General features: G+C 37.4%; 1 protein-coding gene across 1 annotated transcript in view; it reads left to right on the top strand.

The window, feature by feature from the left end:
- The window catches only part of myo3b (myosin IIIB), a 212,167-nt gene that overhangs the window by 65,849 nt on the left and 127,936 nt on the right, over positions 1–18,382 (top strand). Inside the window, exons 15-24 of the mRNA XM_089132995.1 lie at positions 327–410; positions 615–817; positions 1,173–1,271; positions 1,365–1,479; positions 2,302–2,428; positions 2,589–2,799; positions 4,057–4,204; positions 5,852–6,005; positions 6,184–6,272; positions 7,471–7,600. Of these exons, the coding sequence (XP_088989121.1) occupies positions 327–410; positions 615–817; positions 1,173–1,271; positions 1,365–1,479; positions 2,302–2,428; positions 2,589–2,799; positions 4,057–4,204; positions 5,852–6,005; positions 6,184–6,272; positions 7,471–7,600 (1,360 nt within the window). The remainder of the gene's footprint in view (positions 1–326; positions 411–614; positions 818–1,172; positions 1,272–1,364; positions 1,480–2,301; positions 2,429–2,588; positions 2,800–4,056; positions 4,205–5,851; positions 6,006–6,183; positions 6,273–7,470; positions 7,601–18,382) is intronic.

Here is an 18,382-nt window from a genome sequence, read left to right as displayed (position 1 = left end):
AAATATATTATGTAAACAACACAGACTTTTATTTTGGATGCGATTAATCGCAATTAACTTTTGCACAGCCCTAATATATATATATATATATATATATATATATATATATATATATATATATATATATATATATATATATATATATATATTTACCACATCACAAGTGACTGTATTATAACATTATGTGCTGTAAATTAGATTTTGTTCAATTTTGGGGGAATAACAAACAAATCATCCTCTTATTGGTGTTGCTGGGTATGTTAATCTATGCATGTGTTAGCTCTGTACATTGTGTTTAAATGTTTTCATTGTTTTTGTCTGTGGAGTGTATAATCATTAGTGGAGAAAGTGGAGCTGGTAAAACGGAGAGCGCTCACCTCATCGTCCAACATCTCACATTTCTGGGCAAGGTACTCACAATATTGATACACTACCTAAATCAATTCATAAATACTCATATGCTTTAACAAACTTCAGTAACCAATCTTTCATGTCTGATTATGGGATTCTTGACGATTTTCCCTCTAGTGATGTAAACAATATGGCTGTAAAATTAGCATATGATAAATCTGCGTCAGGCTCTTCAAACATCATCTGTTGTTTTCTATTTCTAGGCTAATAATCGTACACTTCGCGAGAAGATTCTTCAGGTGAATCCCCTGGTGGAGGCGTTTGGTAATGCATGCACGGCCATTAATGATAACTCGAGCCGTTTCGGAAAGTACCTGGAGATGAAGTTTACACCCACAGGGGCGGTGATGGGTGCTAAGATCTCCGAATATCTTCTGGAAAAATCCAGGGTCATCAAACAGGCCACGTGAGAAACCACTTTACCTACAGATTTGGCCATCAGAACGTTAAAGTCAACATTGAACACTGTCACTGTTTGCAAACCTTTTTACTTCTGTAATGTGACATATTTCATAATATTAACAAGATAAACGTGTAGGGAAGGACCCATAGGGAATTGATGTGGTCTTTGATGGGTGACATCAACCAAAAAAATAAATAAATAAATAAAATAGAAAGACGTTTTTCTTTGGGATTTTAATGTGTGGGCCCGAATCATTCCCCATAAGAACGCTCATGTTGACTTTACACTTTTTTAACAATTCTTTCCCACATTTTTGCTTACATAAATTATTCTTCACGTCTTATATTTTCTTTTGCAGGGGCGAGAAAAACTTCCACATATTTTACTATATCTATGCTGGTCTTTACCACCAAGGCAACCTCAAGAAATATAGGCTACCCAGCAAAACTGCTCCCAGGTTCTAACAAACTCAGATGTGTAATTCTGAATCTAGTTAACACATCTACAATTAGGATCAGAGATTCATGTTACTTTTTTTTTGGTCTTTCAGATACATTGATTGTTTTAATGGTAAAGTAATGCAGGACATCATCTCTAGCAAACTGTACAAGGAGCAATTTGGTGACATTCAGGACTGTTTCCGTATCATTGGATTTACTGAGGAGGTACAGCTGAAATCCTGATTCATATTTCTTAATCATATGCAATAATTATTAGAGGGATTGTTCCCTAAAAACGAATGTCTGTCATGTCGTTCCAAACATGTATTCATTTCTTAATTCTGTGGAACATAAATTGAGTTTTTTTGTCCATAAAATGAAAGTCAATGGGGTCCAAATTTGTTTTAAATCCTAAGCTTCCTCAGAATATCTCCTTTTATGTTCCACAAAAGAAAGGTCATATGGGTTTGAAATGATATAAAGAAGGATTTTATTATTATTTTTTTATTAAACAATCCCTTTGAGAAACAATTTTGTCAGTCAGGATTTCTTCCATGTTTTTGGCAAATATTTTGGTAACACTTTACTTAAGATTGACATGACACCTTCATAATAATGACATGACACATGTTATGAATATGAATGAAGTTTTATGCATGTTTGTGACAACTGTCATTAAGTGTCATTCATTCAGTTGTGACATTTTTAATGCAAGTATGACATCTCTTTGTCTTGACAACTTGACATTACTAAGACAACACAGCCTGTCATAAACGTGACATAGCAGATTCATTATCAAACTTAAGAAACCACCTAGCTTTATTGGCTAACATTACATTAAACTGTCAGGTGGTTGGTTTTGACATTGGCTGTCATGAAGCCCTTATAACATTTTAATGACAAATTCAATTAGTACCGCTGTAGTTGAGGTCATGACACAGGTTGAATGGCCACTTATGTCATATAATAATTATGAAGGTGTCATGTCATTCTTATGCACACTCCTTCAAGTAAAGTGTTCCCAATATTTTCTATCTTGACATACAGGAAGTGAATTCTGTGTACAGAATTCTAGCAGCCATTTTAAATACAGGAAATATTGAGTTTACATCCGCCAGCTCCCAACATCAGAGCGACAAGAGTGAGGTGCCCAACTCCGAGGCCTTAGATGATGGTAAGTGCCTGATTATTTGCACGAATGTTAGTTTCTAGGTTTTCCACATTTGCCTCATGACATAAATCTCACAAATGTTGTCAGTAATAATTTGGCAGACAACAAGCAAGAGTTACAGTTGCATTCCTGACGTTCTTCTCTCTGTATGTGCTGTGGACAGCGGCCGCTCTGCTCAGTATCGGCTCTGAGGAGCTTCAGGAAGCTTTGACCTCCCACTGTGTGGTAACTCGAGGAGAAACCATCATTCGCACCAATACTGTGGACAAGGCCACTGATGTGAGAGACGCCATGTCTAAAGCCCTGTACGGACGTCTCTTCAGTTGGATTGTGAACCGCATTAATGCTCTGCTACAGCCTGACACTAACATCTGGTATGGCAAAATAGTATCACCATCATCATGGTTGCATCATTCAGTTCAATGTTAAAATATACCAAAGCCATTTTACAAAAGCCTTTAGTAATTTATTGACACAACTTAGACCAATTTGAAATTTCATGATGGTCTTAAAGGAACACTTTAGCCTATTCACCTTACCCCCCAGAGTTAGATAAGTCCATACATACCTTTTTCATCTCCGTGCGTGCTATAAGTCTGTTTGACGCACCCACCGCTAGCCTAGCTTAGCACAAAGACTGGATGTGAATGGTTGCAGCTTTCATACTAATCCAAATGAGTGAATATCCAAAATAACGCAAACGTTTTCCTATTTACATGTTGTGGTTTGTATAGTTACAGAGTGTGCAAATATCAAGGCCATAGGTTCCATGAGGCTGAAGCGGAGGGGCGGGACTTAAGCTCTCTATAGTTGTGATTTGCTATTGCTGTGATTTCATGTGAGTGACACATGAGTGGTCATTTAAGATGGCCACCAGCCAAACCAACATATATAACAACCTTTAACCTGCTGGTAGAAGAAAAGTCTTCCCACCCTGGTCAGCTGCTATTGAGCTCATTTTGTGGATTGGCGTTTATATCAAGTTAATTTAACGATAATTTAAAGGTCACTTCTAACCTTTCATCTCCTTGAATCTCTCCGTTACGGATGCGTTTACATGCGCAAGCATCGTCTCCAGCGATGACCTCCAGTCTAACCAGCTCAGAATATTAATATCCACAGCAAAAGAAGAAAAGAGCTATAAAAAATAGGGTTGTATAAATTTTTGATACAGAGTTACATTGGGAAAAAAAAATAATATGCAGATGATTAAAAAGACTTCAGAGAGAGTGGAAAAGCCGTTCATTGATCCGAGTGAATCCTGTCAGACTTGTCAGAGAAACTCACGTCTTCCACCTCGATACACACAATCCGAATCCTGCCATTTCCACTCCAATCAGCAGCGCGTTCAACATTATTGCCACTAATAACCTGTTAGCGGGAGCAGAAGGTGACCTCTGGTCGCTGTCTGAGGAGTTTGGAGGAGATCGCCATTGGCCGAATGTTCAGAGACTCTTTGTAAATTGAAATGACATGCTGAAGCAGACCTGTGTTTTTAAAGGTCTTTGTTTCTGTGTTTTCTTGGTTGACAGGTTGTGAAATATTTAGTTGTTTGGGTCATTAGCGTGGTTAAGGCCTTGATGTGTTGTGACGGTCAGCTAATGTTTGGCTCCGTGTGTCTCTGTTTGAAGTTCGGCTGAGAGTGGAATGAACGTGGGGATTTTGGACATCTTTGGTTTCGAAAACTTCAAGAAGAACTCATTCGAGCAGCTGTGCATCAACATCGCTAACGAACAGATCCAGTTCTACTTCAATCAACACATCTTTGCCCTGGAACAGGTAAGACTTTCTCTGTGCACAAACATATTTAAGGAGGTGAATGTTAGCTCAAGTTAATCCTAAACCCACCAATATTTATCCTGGAATACATCTTTATCAGTGTACATGGCAAAGAAAGAAAATGGTTTGAATATGTAATGATATTTTCTCCTCTGTGGAATCTCCGTGCCTCTAAAATCAATGTTTAGTCAAACAAGTAACCTGACAAATTTCTTATGACTTATGAATAAGACAAATCAGTCATGTCATATGTGGCCTCAAACGATTTTTATATTTTAATATATTTTAAAAAACTGTTAATTGGAAATAATATAAAGGGCTGTAAGTGCATTTGAATAGCTTTTTCTTAAAGTCCCCCTGTGGTAAAAAATCAAGCTTGTAATGTTGTTTATGCGTCTATGTGGTGTTTTTAATATGCTTTAAGACACACCATGTGTAAATTCACAAGTTGACACCATCGCTGAGTATTGTCTTCTTAAAACTGCAGTGAAACAAAGACAGTCTCAAAAACACAGTTTGAAATCGCTGGTGTTTCTGACGTCACAAACTACCTTGTAACCAATCAGATCAACGTGTGATCGGAGTGAGTGAGTTGAGGCGGGGCTCATTTACATGTTCATAGAACCGCGTATACTTAATGAGGCAAGGGTGTCGAGTTACATTCAAGCTATTTTAAGGCATGAAGACATTTTTTTCATTTTGGTGAACAAAGATGATTTTTATATGATCAAATTATTGACTACATGGGGACTTTAAAACACTTATGTCTGCTTTTAAAAAGTGCATTTTGCAATGTCGAATTTTGTCGAAACTTTCGAATGTTTTAATAAACATTTTTCATGACTTAATGAAGTACACTTGATGAGTTGACTAACAATTTTAAGTGTGTTAATTGGGTGTGTTATGCAATATAACGTTCATATTTAATCAATTTTCAATGTAATGCATCATTACAAATGTGAAATGAATGCATAAAACAAGTTTTAATAGAAATTGCATTAAAGTATATTTTAGTTTACCATAAATGCTTATCAGTTGCATTAAACATTACAGTTAGTTCACACTTATACTGTATATATATGCACAATTTAAGGGCACAAGTATTGTTTTGCTTTGTTTCACACACAATCTATGATAATGATGAATTCTGCATGTACAATCCTTTATGTTTTTAATTTCAGATTACATTTGTATATAAAAAAAATCCCCCAAAAATCAATTCCCTCCACTACATTGTTAATACGATGATCTTTTAACGTCTCTACACGTTCTTGTTGATGTTAAAGGGATACTCCACTTTTTTTGGAAATAGGCTCATTTTACAACTCCCTCAGAGTTAAACAGTTGGGTTTTACCGTTTTCGAATCCATTCAGCCGATTTTCTGATATCTAGAACAATATCTGTAACCAGACCGTTTCTGGTCTCATTGACTTCCATTGTAGGAAAAAAATATACTATGGAAGTCAATGAGACCAGAATATTCTTCTAAATATCAGAAAATCGTCTGAATACATTCGAAAACGGTAAAACCCAACTGTTCAACTCTGAGGGAGTGGTAAAATGAGCCTATTTCCAAAATAAGTGGAGTATCCCTTTAAGGTACGGAATACAGTACATTACATGTTTGTTATGAAATGTTTGTTCAGATCGAGTATCAGAGTGAGGGTGTTGATGCCAGTCTGGTGGAGTACGAGGACAACAGGCCCATTCTGGACATGTTTCTTCAGAAGCCCATGGGTTTACTGTCTCTGCTGGACGAGGAGAGCCGTTTCCCACAGGCCACTGACCAAACACTTGTTGGTAAGACTTTCTGATTAGTTTGTTCAAATATTTTTTTCATGTTTGAGATGATATGTCCGTGAGCTGACTATAAGTATTCCAGTTATTTTGATAACTGTTTTGTACCATGTTTTAATGACTGCTGAGTGTGTGTCAGTTTGATCAGATTCTCCACTCACCTTCAGTGTTTGTAATAAAGATAAGTTTCAGGATAACCTGAGAAACAAATACTTCTGGACACCCAAGCGTGTGGAGCTTTGCTTTGGGATCCAGCATTATGCAGGCAAGGTAAAGAGTTGGATTTCATAAAATCTCACTCACTTTTAGATGCTGTTTTACTAAAAGATGGAATAAAATGCATTAATAAGTTAAATCAAATTCATAGCTCTGTTAGGTTGATTTTAATAATTATCAATGCACCGCACAGCAGTTTTTAGATATATTATATATGTAAAACAATATAGATAATATAAGTGGGTTGCTGTAGCTTAAAGGGATACTCCACTTTTTTTGGAAATAGGCTCATTTTACAACTCCCCCAGAGTTAAACAGTTGAGTTTCACCGTTTTCGAATCCATTCAAACGATTTTCTGATATTTAGAAGAATATCAGTAACCAGACAGTTTCTGGTCTCATTGACTTCCATAGTAGTAAAAATATATATATACTATGGAAGTCAATGAGACCAGAAACTGTCTGGTTACAGATATTCTTCTACATGTCTGAAAATCGGCTGAATGGATTGGAAAACAGTAAAACTCAACTGTTTAACTCTGGGAGAGTTGTAAAATGAGCCTATTTCCAAAAATAAAGTGGAGTATCCCTTTAATCCGCAAGAAGAGATGCGTAACAGAACGAAAAATGAAACCATTAATAAACACAAAGAGCAAGAATTCAACACAATCCATACATTTTAACATAAGACACTGAACTAAGGAGGACGGAAGGCTTAAATACACAGAGGAAAGATCATCAACAGAACAGGGAACAGGTGTGGACAAACAATGAACACAGGCAAAACTGACTAGAAACTATACAAGACGTTTTTGAAGGAAGTCTGTTGTGTTCAACAATGCTGCATTTAGTCAAAAATACAGTAAAACTAGAAGAAAATATAATATGATTACAATTTATTACTAGTTTAATTTACTCTAGTGATGACAAAGCTGAATTTTCAGCATTATTACTCCAGTCTTCCATGTCACATGATCCTTCAAAAATCACTTCTAATACGCTGATTTCTTATTATCTATGTTGAAAACAGGTGTGCTGCTTCAAATTATTAGGGAAACATAATACATTTTTTGAGAATGCTTTTATAAATACAAAGTTCAAAAGAACAGCATTTTAAATGTAAATGTGTTGTAAAATTATACACTTCAATTTTAATTATACACATTAAAATATTAACTTCTTTAACAAATCTTTTCACGTGTAAAGATGTGCAGTGATTCTGTTTATTGAAATGATTGTGTTTCTCTGCCAGGTCTTGTATAATGTCAGTGGTTTCCTGGAGAAGAACCGTGACACTCTTCCCGCAGACATCGTGGTGGTTTTGAGAACGTCAGAGAACAAGCTTCTGCAGCAGCTGTTTTCCAGTCCTCTGACTAAAACAGGTACCAGAATCATTAGACATTCATCCGTGAGCTGTTCATGTCACGTCTGCCCTTCTCTCGCCTCTCTAACCAATCAGACTCGATTGTCAGGTCAAATACTACAGTATGGTGCCAAAAGAGCATCTTGGAGGTTTGAACAGGAAAAATTTAATTCCTTGTGATGCTTCACAGCCCATTTTCACCCTCCAGAGTTCATGGAGTCATGTCAGGGCCAATGGGTGATAGGCATTGGCCTACATTCAAATTCCTAATGGTGGATTGTAAAATGTTTCGATTTGTTGGTGTGGATGTTTGTTGTTAAACATAAAGCAGTCTTTTGAAAGTGATGATGTTCACACTCCAGCCCAGACACATGTTGTAAGAAGATTGATTCTCCTTGTCATTATGGCCCTGTTTACACCTGGTGTTAAGATGCGTTTTGGTCGATCGGATCACAAGTAGACGAGGGAGACGCATTCCCATTTACAACTGGTGTTGTAATTGTCCACTTTCAACCACTTCTGTCCTGATTTCTTCGTCTATTGGTGAGTAAATGTATGGGCTTTTTCAGATCTTTTAATCTAATGGACAAAAATAAGCTCACTCCGGAGATGACAGAAAAACACGCGGAGATCATCAGCTTTAGTTTCTGCTCTGACCAGCCGAACACTGTGAGTGTGTGTTCGAAATCAGGAATGGCGAGAGAACATTATGCTTGGTAAGTTTTTTATCTTCAAACCAAACTTTGGTCACCAACCGACAAAGCTTAAATCCCATCCGTCTAGAGTTCTTCCCATAACGTCACTCATTAGATCAGTAGACGGAGAGAAGACGATCTTTTGTGGCTGTTTAAACACATGAGCGTTTAGCAGTCCGGTCAAATGTATTTTCAACTCCCTCTGGAAGTGGTTGAAAGTGGACGAGCTCAAAGCGTTTTAGACCCCGTTTACACATGTATTTAGTGTCGTCCACTTGCAAACAAGTAAAGGCCTTACACAGGTCACATTATTGAGGATATGTACACACTAGTACATTTACGTTTTAACATGGTGTTATAAAATGAAAACGATCCACCACACTACCATCCACACTACCAGACTGAAAACGCATGTCACATGACCATTCATGAACACTGGGGATGTGCGTTCCATATAGAGCTTGTGCCGATTGAAATGAGATCGGTTGCTGATTGCTCTAATAGGCAGCTTCAGTATTATAAAATGCAGTTTAACTGGACAATAGCTGCTAATAGGGGTGTAACGGTACACAAAAATCACGGTTCGGTACGTACCTCGGTTTTAAAGTCACGGTTCGGTACGTTTTCGATACAGCAAAAAGAAAGAAATGCCAGAGAAATCTCCTATTTGTTTAAAGAAAAAATATTTTTAAATAAGTGTGAGTTTTCCTAGATCTTGAAACTTTCAGGTTTATAAATGGGGGTCATCTTTAAAGGATGAACAAATTAATGTTTTGGTCATCACACAAAAAAGGAACAAAAGTTTTCACTGGGGCTGTACCTTTTCAAAAGGTAAACTTTTGTCCATTTCATGAGCTTTTAGGTGTTAATATGTACATTTTGGGTGCTAATATGTACATTTTAAGTGTTAATATGTACATTTAAGTGTTAGTATGTACATTTTAGGTGCTAATATGTCCATTTCAGGAGGTAATATGTCAATTTCATGAGCTAATATGTCCATTTTAGGTGGTAACATGTACATTTGAGGTACTGATATGTACATTTTAAGTGTTAATATGTACATTTTAGGTGGTAATATGTCAATGTCATTAGCTAATATGTCCTTTTCAGGTGGTAATATGTCCATTTTAGGTGCTAATATGTACCACTAAGGTACCAATATGCAGCCTTTGGGTACAAAAGTGTACCTTTTGAAAAGGTACAGCCCCAGTGACAGCTTTTGTACCTTTTTTTTCTGAGAGTGCATTAAAAATAACATTTAAATATATATTTATTTATATAATATTTGAATTTTGAAGTGCTGGAAAAAGATGTGTGAAGTACTTGAAAGCATTTCACCATTCCAGCCAAACTGGTTCCAGTTAGTGTTACTATATTAAATCCGTGGTGAATGTTGCTGGTCTGTGGACGAAAGTATTACTAGTTCATTCACGGCACAATGTTTCTCCTGGTTTCCACGTCAGCGCTGTTTGATCTAACAGAGATCTACGGTTAATAACGGAGAAATGTGAACGCTTCTCACTAGATCTCGCAGCGATGTTATTACCTCAGTGGCGAATTCAAATGTTTTCTTTACCGGATCTCTTAGCGCGGTGTGGTAACAGTGTTGCTTGATTGAGATCGGCTCGCGAGATTGTTGCTGGTCCGAACTAATAAACGATCCATGAAGCACATAACGAGTAGCGCAGTTTCGTTCTGCTTTCATTACGCTTGCCATTTGATGTTGCGCAACGTTCTGTTGGCCGCGTCAGCACGAATTTTGCCGGCAGGAAAAATGGTCCAAGCAATCGTTCGGTTTGTAGCAGTTCCGCATCACAATCCGTACAGCGACGCTTCCGTAACATGAATCCGTACAGTGACCCTTTGAATCAAATGTACAATTAATCACTTCCAGGTCAACTAAAGTTATATATACCTTTGGAAAATGTGTGTTGTCATCTTTGATTTTCTTCACACATTGTCGAAGTCCACGCCCTTTGAAGACGACATTTTAGCGATAAGTACAATGACACCTGAGTGACATTTAAAAATGTAGGTGGGCAGGGATCTCGCATAGATACCGGTGAAGGAGGGAAGAGAGTCAGCAAATGAAATGAATGAAGTTTTGGTCATGTGGTAAATAGTATTGAAGTTAAACGTAATGGTTATTGGTGTTGAACATTTTTAACCTAAAATGTGTCTTATAAAGTTAATAAAATCCCATTTTAAACGGCAGTTTAAAAACTATGTTCACAAGGTCTTGGAAACGACCTGCGGTGACCGAACGCGCCATTTTCCGTAATGAACAATATTTTGCAGATCAGCGATAGCAGCTAAGGACTTTAAAGTCACCCAAAGAGTCAAATGTGAAGTAAATTGTGTCATAATGAAATCTAACTACTGCACGATGAGGCAGGGTGTCCATAAACGTTGTTTATCCCCGTTGTACGGTTTCATGTTACGCTCCCAACAATGACTGTACGGAATCTTGTGACGCGTAACATAGTTCCCCACCCAGCGCCGCCTCAGCAAATCGCCATTTATGAGCATTTCATAGGCCAAAAATAAACCAATCAAAGCTATAGAAACAAAGATAAGACCTTCCCCCAGTAAATGACGTATCAAAAGTTCATTGGTCTAATCCGTTAAGGGTTGCTCTGACGTTTTTACGTGCCCGGAAGCGAGTTTTCGTGTACGGATTGTGATGCGGAACTGCTATGCGTACTGAACCGGAAGCCTCGAACCGAAACGGTTCAATACGAATACATGTACCGTTACACCCCTAGCTGCTAAAAAGGACAACAAAGTCAGCAAACCTTGCAGTTCTGTCTCCATAATATTGTTTACGAGGCTGGTCTGTTATTGTCTTGGTCTGGTAACGTAATGGTCAAGAGGGTCTTGACGAATCAGAAAAGGATACGCAATGATCAAGAAGACCCAATCAGGGAGCAAAAGGGCCACACCTTCGTTTTCAAAAGTCTCTGTTTTGGTCCATCTACACTGAAACAGAGTTGCCAAAAGTCTCTGTTTTTGAGGGGATTCGAGCTTTGTGACATTTATCGTTGCATTATCCTGCTGAAAGTAGCCATCAGATATGGCGGCCATAAAGGGATGGACATGGTCAGAAACAATGCTCAGGTAGGCCGTGGCATTTGATCGATTCCCAATTGGCACTGAGGGACCTAAAGTGTGCCAAGAAAACATCCATCACACCATTACACCACCACCACCAGCCTGCACAGTGGTAACAAGGCATGATGGATCCATGTTCTCGTTCTGTTTACGCCAAATTCTGACTCCACCATCAGAATGTCTCAACAGAAATCGAGACTCATCCGACCAGGCAACATTTTTCCAGTCTTCAACTGTCCAATTTTGGTGAGCTCTTGCAAATTGTCGCCTCTTTTTCCTATTTGTAGTGGAGATGAGTGGTACCCGGTGGGGTCTTCTGCTGTTGTAGCCCATCCGCCTCAAGGTTGTGTGTGTTGTGGCTTCACAAATGCTTTGCTGCATACCTCGGTTGTAACGAGTGGTTATTTCAGTCAAAGTTGCTCTTCTATTTTCGGCCACAGGACTGCCGCATACTGGATGTTTTTTCCTTTTTGCTTTGTTAAAATATAATGTTGAACAGTACTTGATCTAATATAGATCAATTCTCTCTTTAAACATTGCTTTAAAATATAATATTTTACTATATTTAAAATACAACAGCACACCGATTTGTACCCTTTGGTGCCAATATTGAGTTTCAGCACCATTTTCAGAATGCCTGGTCTGATGTAGAGTATGATTGCGTAAATGTTCAAACTCAATTCATATACTCTCGCCACTTTGTGTGTGTGTGTGTCTCTCTCTCTCTTTATAAATACAAATCTCTCCCCCCATTATCTCTGGAGTGGCTGATCTCCAGGCAGAAGAATAGTGGGATAGACTGGAAGGATAGAGCTGTGGATGGATGTGTTTTCATTTCCTCTAAGCTGTCCGCTAGGCTCCCGCTGGTTCTCTGCTATCTACTGGAGTTTGGGATATTCCAGCGATAAGATTTTCAAATACCCAGAGGAAGAAAAGCAGCTATTTAGCCCTGTAAACTGCTTTTCCTCTGCTATCGTTCTTCCAGGCAGGTGCTTAATAAAGCCAAGAGTTGCTAGACGGTCACTAGACTTAGTGAGGTGTGAATAGGAGCATGCTGGGTAATTATAAGATGTGTATTTTCATACATCTCTGCAGTTAAGCCATTATGTAGCTGTCCGCTCCCTACGGCTACCTGTTAATGAGTGTGTATAGTGGAAAACTCAGGGATTTGAAAGACCGGAGTGTTTTTAAATTAATGTGTTGAGCTTAGGATAAAGAGTTGGTTAATTCGCTAAACGGATAGAATCATTTCATTTGTCAATTTTGAGGTGTGTGTGTGTGTAGAGAGAGAGATAAGTTAATGTTGCTTCCCATTTCACATCCCAGATCATCGATTTTTGAAAGAATATGAAAACATGTATGTGGTCGATTTACTATTTCCATGAATTTTTTAAGGTATGTTCATAGGGAGGCGTATTGCATTCACTTGAAGAAAAAAAATCTACTCTGTTTTTCTGAATTAACGAGTTATTTTTTCATGAGAAAAAAAATTGCTCTGTTTTTCTGAATTAATGAGTTAATTTTTCATGAGAAAAAAAATTGCTCTGTTTTTCTGAATTAATGAGTTAATTTTTCATGAGAAAAAAATTGCTCTGTTTTTCTGAATTAATGAGTTAATTTTTCATGAGAAAAAAAAAATATTTTGCTCTGTTTTCTGAATTAACGAGTTAATTGTTCATGGATTTTTTTTTTTTTTTTTGCTCTGTTTTTCTGAATTAACAAGTTCATTTTTCATGGAATTGTTTTTTTTGCTCTGTTTTTCTGAATGAACTCGTTAATTCAGAAAAACAGAGCAAAAATTTTTTTTCTCACGAAAAATTAACTCATTAATTCAGAAAAACAGAGCAATTTTTTTTTCATGAAAAATTAACTCATTAATTCAGAACTTGTTGAATTAACTTGTTAATTCAGAATAACAGAGTAGATTTTTTTTCTTCAAGTGAATGCAATACGCCTCTGTATGTTCATGATGTTTAAAGTTAAAAACATTTATTGAGCAATAATGAACATGATAATTACCATTGCCTAAATGTAAACCCACATGTTACTTCTATACAGCAAGAATGCATTAAATTGATCATTTAAATCTTGAATGGTAGTGTACACAACCCTTTAATATAAATTAGATGTATAAATATAAGAGCAATTCATTCACATGAGCGTAGATACACAGAAATACACTGATCTGAAGAACCTGTAAAAAAAAAAAAAGTTTGTTCCTATAAGAAATGGGTTTTTGATTAATCTAAAATGCTACAAAGAAAGACTGAACCTTTATTTTTAAAATATTATAGCCATAATCTTCCTTATACTTAAATAGCCTAATCATTTTAATCTGCTGGGTAAAATACCTGGTGGGTTTAATTTGCATATATTTTCATTGTTCTCTATATTTGCTGTTATCTCTAAACTCCTGGCAGACCCTCTGTTTGTCCTTGAAGTGCATGTGCTCATGAGTGCAGAGTGAGCTGGGGCCACTAGGGGTCAGGCTTGATGATTCAAACACGTCACTGTCTGTCACAGATCCCGTCTGTGCTGTTTTGATGTCAGTGGTGTTTTTATGTACAAGCTGTCAAATAAATTATATTTGTGAAAATGCTGTAGAGGCCCGTTTTATAATTATAATACTTTTACTTATAGTTTTCATTTCAATAATAGGCGATTTACAGATGGATAACCATATTCGTATTTTTTGGTTTACATTTTTATGATTGTAAACACTTTTTTGCATATGAATGGTTTTGATGCATCAATTTAGGTTAAACTTAAAGTCTGATTAAAAAAAAAAAAAACGACTTGCACATAATATAATATTACTGATTAAAAGTCAATTTAAAGGTGCAATACCTAAGATTTTTGCATTAAAATATACCAAAATCACAAGGCCAGTGTTATATATTTAGTTAAGATGATAACTTACAATATTCCAAACGTTTCAATCAATGTTTAAATCGAGAGAAAATTTAGATTTTAACCAAGGAAACGGGGCGTGTGAGCAGGGGTGAGCTGGGAGTCGCCAGTCAATCGCGTCATATCCGCTTACCTCGGTTTCTGCTCGTACTACGTGTAGTCCTGGACAAATGCGGTAGTTGTAGTTGTGCGTTAGCGTCTATCAAGCAACAAATGTAGGCTTGTTTCGCGCATTTGTTATGGAATGGAGCCCAATTATTCTTTTCATTTATTCTGGGAATGTGAACTGTTGGCTGTAAAGGGGGTCGCACACCGGACGAGAAGCGTCACGCCACGTTTAGGACAACTCCACAGTAACGTTATCGAACACCAGACGCACACTTTCTCATCAGTGTATGGCCAGCAATATTGTTATGTTTAATGACAGGAAATGAGGATAATGTCTGTTCTATGTTACTGTACAATTAAATACAATCGTTGCTGAGTTTGCATTCTGAAAACTTTACCTCAGAGCATCCGTTCACTGAATGAATTGAGAATCTCACCTGAAAAATCTAATAACACCAGCAATTGTCATTCAAGCAGCTGATTTCTGTAAATGGATGCAAAACTAAATGCATATTGAAGCATAGGGCGAAGTTAGGATCCATTAGCAACGTTTTGAGACAAAAATAAACCATGTAAATGGCGCTCTGTGGCGCAGCAGGTTTTTGAACACGGTCCTGAGGCGTTGCTGGGCGCCGCGGACAGATGCCGAATGGCGCCGCCGGTATGTGTACACTTATAGATAATAATGTGTTCGAATTTTAAATATGTGGCGCGACGCGGCGCTGAGCTTCTCGTCCGGTGTGCGACCCCCTTAACGTTAATTTTGTGAAACTGTAGCTGTGGTTGAATACTTACACGACATGAAAAGATGTGTCAAATGTACATGATTTTTTTATTTTTATAAAGTTACCATAAAGGAGGACCAGCCACGTCAACTCCTTGCAAGAGACCTGCCCCTTCAAACCCTCTCCACCATAGCTTCATCCAGTGACTCGGACAGTAACATCTGTGATAACTAATTTACTTTTAAACCTGACTTCTCTTACGGTTACTTCAGTTTACGGAAAAACAAGCATGTAAACGCAACATTTATAGAAATCGAACTTTACCTCATCCATGACAACTAATTTTCGATTCCCGTCTGACTGATTTATCCACGATGAAGTTGAAAACAACAGTTCCCATCATTCCGCGTTTCTCCACATCGTCATCAAGCAAAGCCGTTGTTGTCGTTTTGAATGTAGCGCCCTCTAGCGGCATCTAAATCTTGGGTATTGTAGCTTTAAGTGTGCTTAAACACTTTCATGACTATTCATGGCTACACTTCTTAAAGGAGTAGTTCACTTTAAAAAAAAAACTTTTGCTGATAATTTACTCACCCCCATGTCATCCAAGATGTCCACGTCTTTCTTTCTTCAGTCGAAAAGAAATTAAGGTTTTTGATGAAAACATTCCTCGATTTTCTCCATATAATGGAGTTCAATGGGAACCGAATGGTTCAAGGTCCAAAAGAGAGTTTCAGTGCAAACTACAAACTGTTCAAAGGGCTTTAAACGATTCCAGACGATGAATAAGTGTCTTATCAAGCGAAATGATCACTCATTTAATAAATAGATAACAAAGTTTAGTTTTATAAGCACAAATGCTCGCCTTGCTCTGTACTGTGACGTGCGTTCGTGACTCTCCTGTTCGAACTCGTTCATCAAAATGAACAAATCTTTTCCAGAGTCAACTCGTTCATTTTGTCCATTGAATGAACCAAATGACACGAAAAAAGATTCGTTCATTTTGATGAACGAGTTGAACATTTAAAATGTATGTACGGTATACTGTCCTTGTCCAGAAAGGTAATAAAGACATCATCAAAGTAGTCCATGTGACATCAGTGGGTTACTTAGAATGTTTTGAAGCATCGGAAATACATTTCGGTCCAAAAATAACAAAAAGTATGACTTTATTTAGCATTGTATTGTCTTCCGCTTCTGTTGTGGATCCGCGTTCAGTGACGTGTATCTGGTGCGTCCGTCTATTCGGGTTCAAATAAATATGGCTGGGCAAAAAAATGCAAATCTTCCTCAGTGTGGAAATCCTTAGACATGTTTGCAGAGATTGTTTTGTACAGCGTGCGTCTCCCTCAGACTGTAGCCGAAGCTCAACCGCACCAGATACACGTCAGCAGCGTCTTACATCACATGACGCTAGTAGGGGGCATTGGCTAAGTAAAAGTTTGTACCACTAACAAGGCTCAAAATAGCCCCACACTAACACAGTAACATAATGAAGCATATTAGTGGTATTAACTAGCGATTTCTTTTTGCTTATTAAATGCCCCCATTTACTAGCGTTATACGCTAAACAGTTTTTAGAGATAAAACTCTTTACATTCAAATATCATGAAAACAAATCTCAGAGAACGGTCGACTACTGTAGCAATACCAATGTTTTATTAGACCAAATGTTCATTTTGTGCCGGAGTTCTGATGCGGAGATCTGAACTCCTCTATTGACATTCGCCATTGAAATATGTTATACAAGGTTATGTATCTCTTCAAACCTCTGAAGCTGCAGAGTAAACCCTGGCATCCATCAGAAGGCCACGCTCTCGAGGTCTGGTTTGGGTCTGGGGTCAGCCTGCAGTCCACACATCTGCTGCTGTTTTCTTTGAGGAAATGGATTATATTTGCATGAACAAATCTCCCTAAAGCCAGAGCTCTTGTGTGGATTTGTAGGTTTGGGATGTTTGGCTTGGCCCTGTTCTGGAGAACTCCACGGGGCTTTTACTGCATGTGTGTGCTCCTCTGTGCGGTGGATTTGCATAGGACATCTGTGTGTTACAGGAGAGCCGTGTGGTGTTCTGGTTACTGTCAGCTTGAGGTGGCCGCTCTCGTGGTCTCCGGAGAGGAACTGCTGGTGTTTTTGCTGTATAGGAAATTGCAGAGTGCAGAATGTATTGTTGAGCAGTTTGTAGGCTACATATGGGGCGAATGAGTCGAGTCAGACTGGCGTATTGACATTTGCGAGCCTACAGTTCAACTCGGTGAGGTCTGAATGGGATTCGATTCGTGCAGTTGTATTTGAAAGGTCTTTTACATTTCTGTATGTTAGATTAGTTCCAGTGAAACGTATACAGGATGTTTTTTTCAGGTTCTTGTTGAGCTCTTTAAAGGGATAGTTCATTATAATTAAACTCACACAATCTTAACTTTATTAGCGTCATGTCATTCCAAACCCATATGACTTTGTTTCTTCCATGGAGAAGAAATCATAAGAGAATGTGATTGTCACGTATTATATGTTGTGTTTCCATCCAAAATACACTTATTTTGATAATCATGTACTCTGATTTTTCATTCACGTTTCCCTTTTTTGTTTGTTTCCTGTGGTTACCTTGGTGTCTATGTACACTCTTAGAAAAAATGGTTCTATTTAGAACCAGAAATAGTTCCATCCCCCGCTTCATATATGGAACTCCAAAATGGTTCTATATAGAACCCAGGGGAACCCTTTTTTTAAAGAGTGTATAGAACCTTTTAGGGGTTCCAAATACGTAGCGCTGATAGAACCTTTTAACCCCTTAACTGTCACCGTCCCGGGACACCTAAATTTACTTCACTATATTTCTATTAAATCCTAATCTAATTATGACAAATTATATATCGTTGGAAAGGTCTAAGACTTCTAAATAGATATTCTACCTCTGTTTTCTGTTATAAAAATTATGTAGGAAGAGTAATTGATGAATTTATGACAAGAGTGCACCTCAAAAAAATCTGCATCATAACAGGAGTTTTGACCTTTGTCACAAAAAGTCGATGCACCCAATTTTAATCATTGAAACTTCTGTTTTTATGCTAAAAGTTCATAATAAAACATATAATCTAGTATTTTTCAATAAAAAATACAAAATTATAGTATAATATTATCCTCTAAAAATGATAATATTTATATTTATAATCCTCTAAAATGTAATATTATTTTTTATCGCCTTTTTTATTATATCACATATTTTAGTAGTTATCATAAATTAGGTATCA

This window comes from Pimephales promelas, chromosome 7 (assembly GCF_988280905.1).
Source record: "Pimephales promelas chromosome 7, fPimPro1.hap1.1, whole genome shotgun sequence".
NCBI classification, from domain to species: Eukaryota; Metazoa; Chordata; class Actinopteri; order Cypriniformes; family Leuciscidae; genus Pimephales; species Pimephales promelas.
The sequence above is the reverse complement of the archived record's forward strand: the minus strand, read 5'-3'. Positions and strand labels throughout refer to the sequence as shown.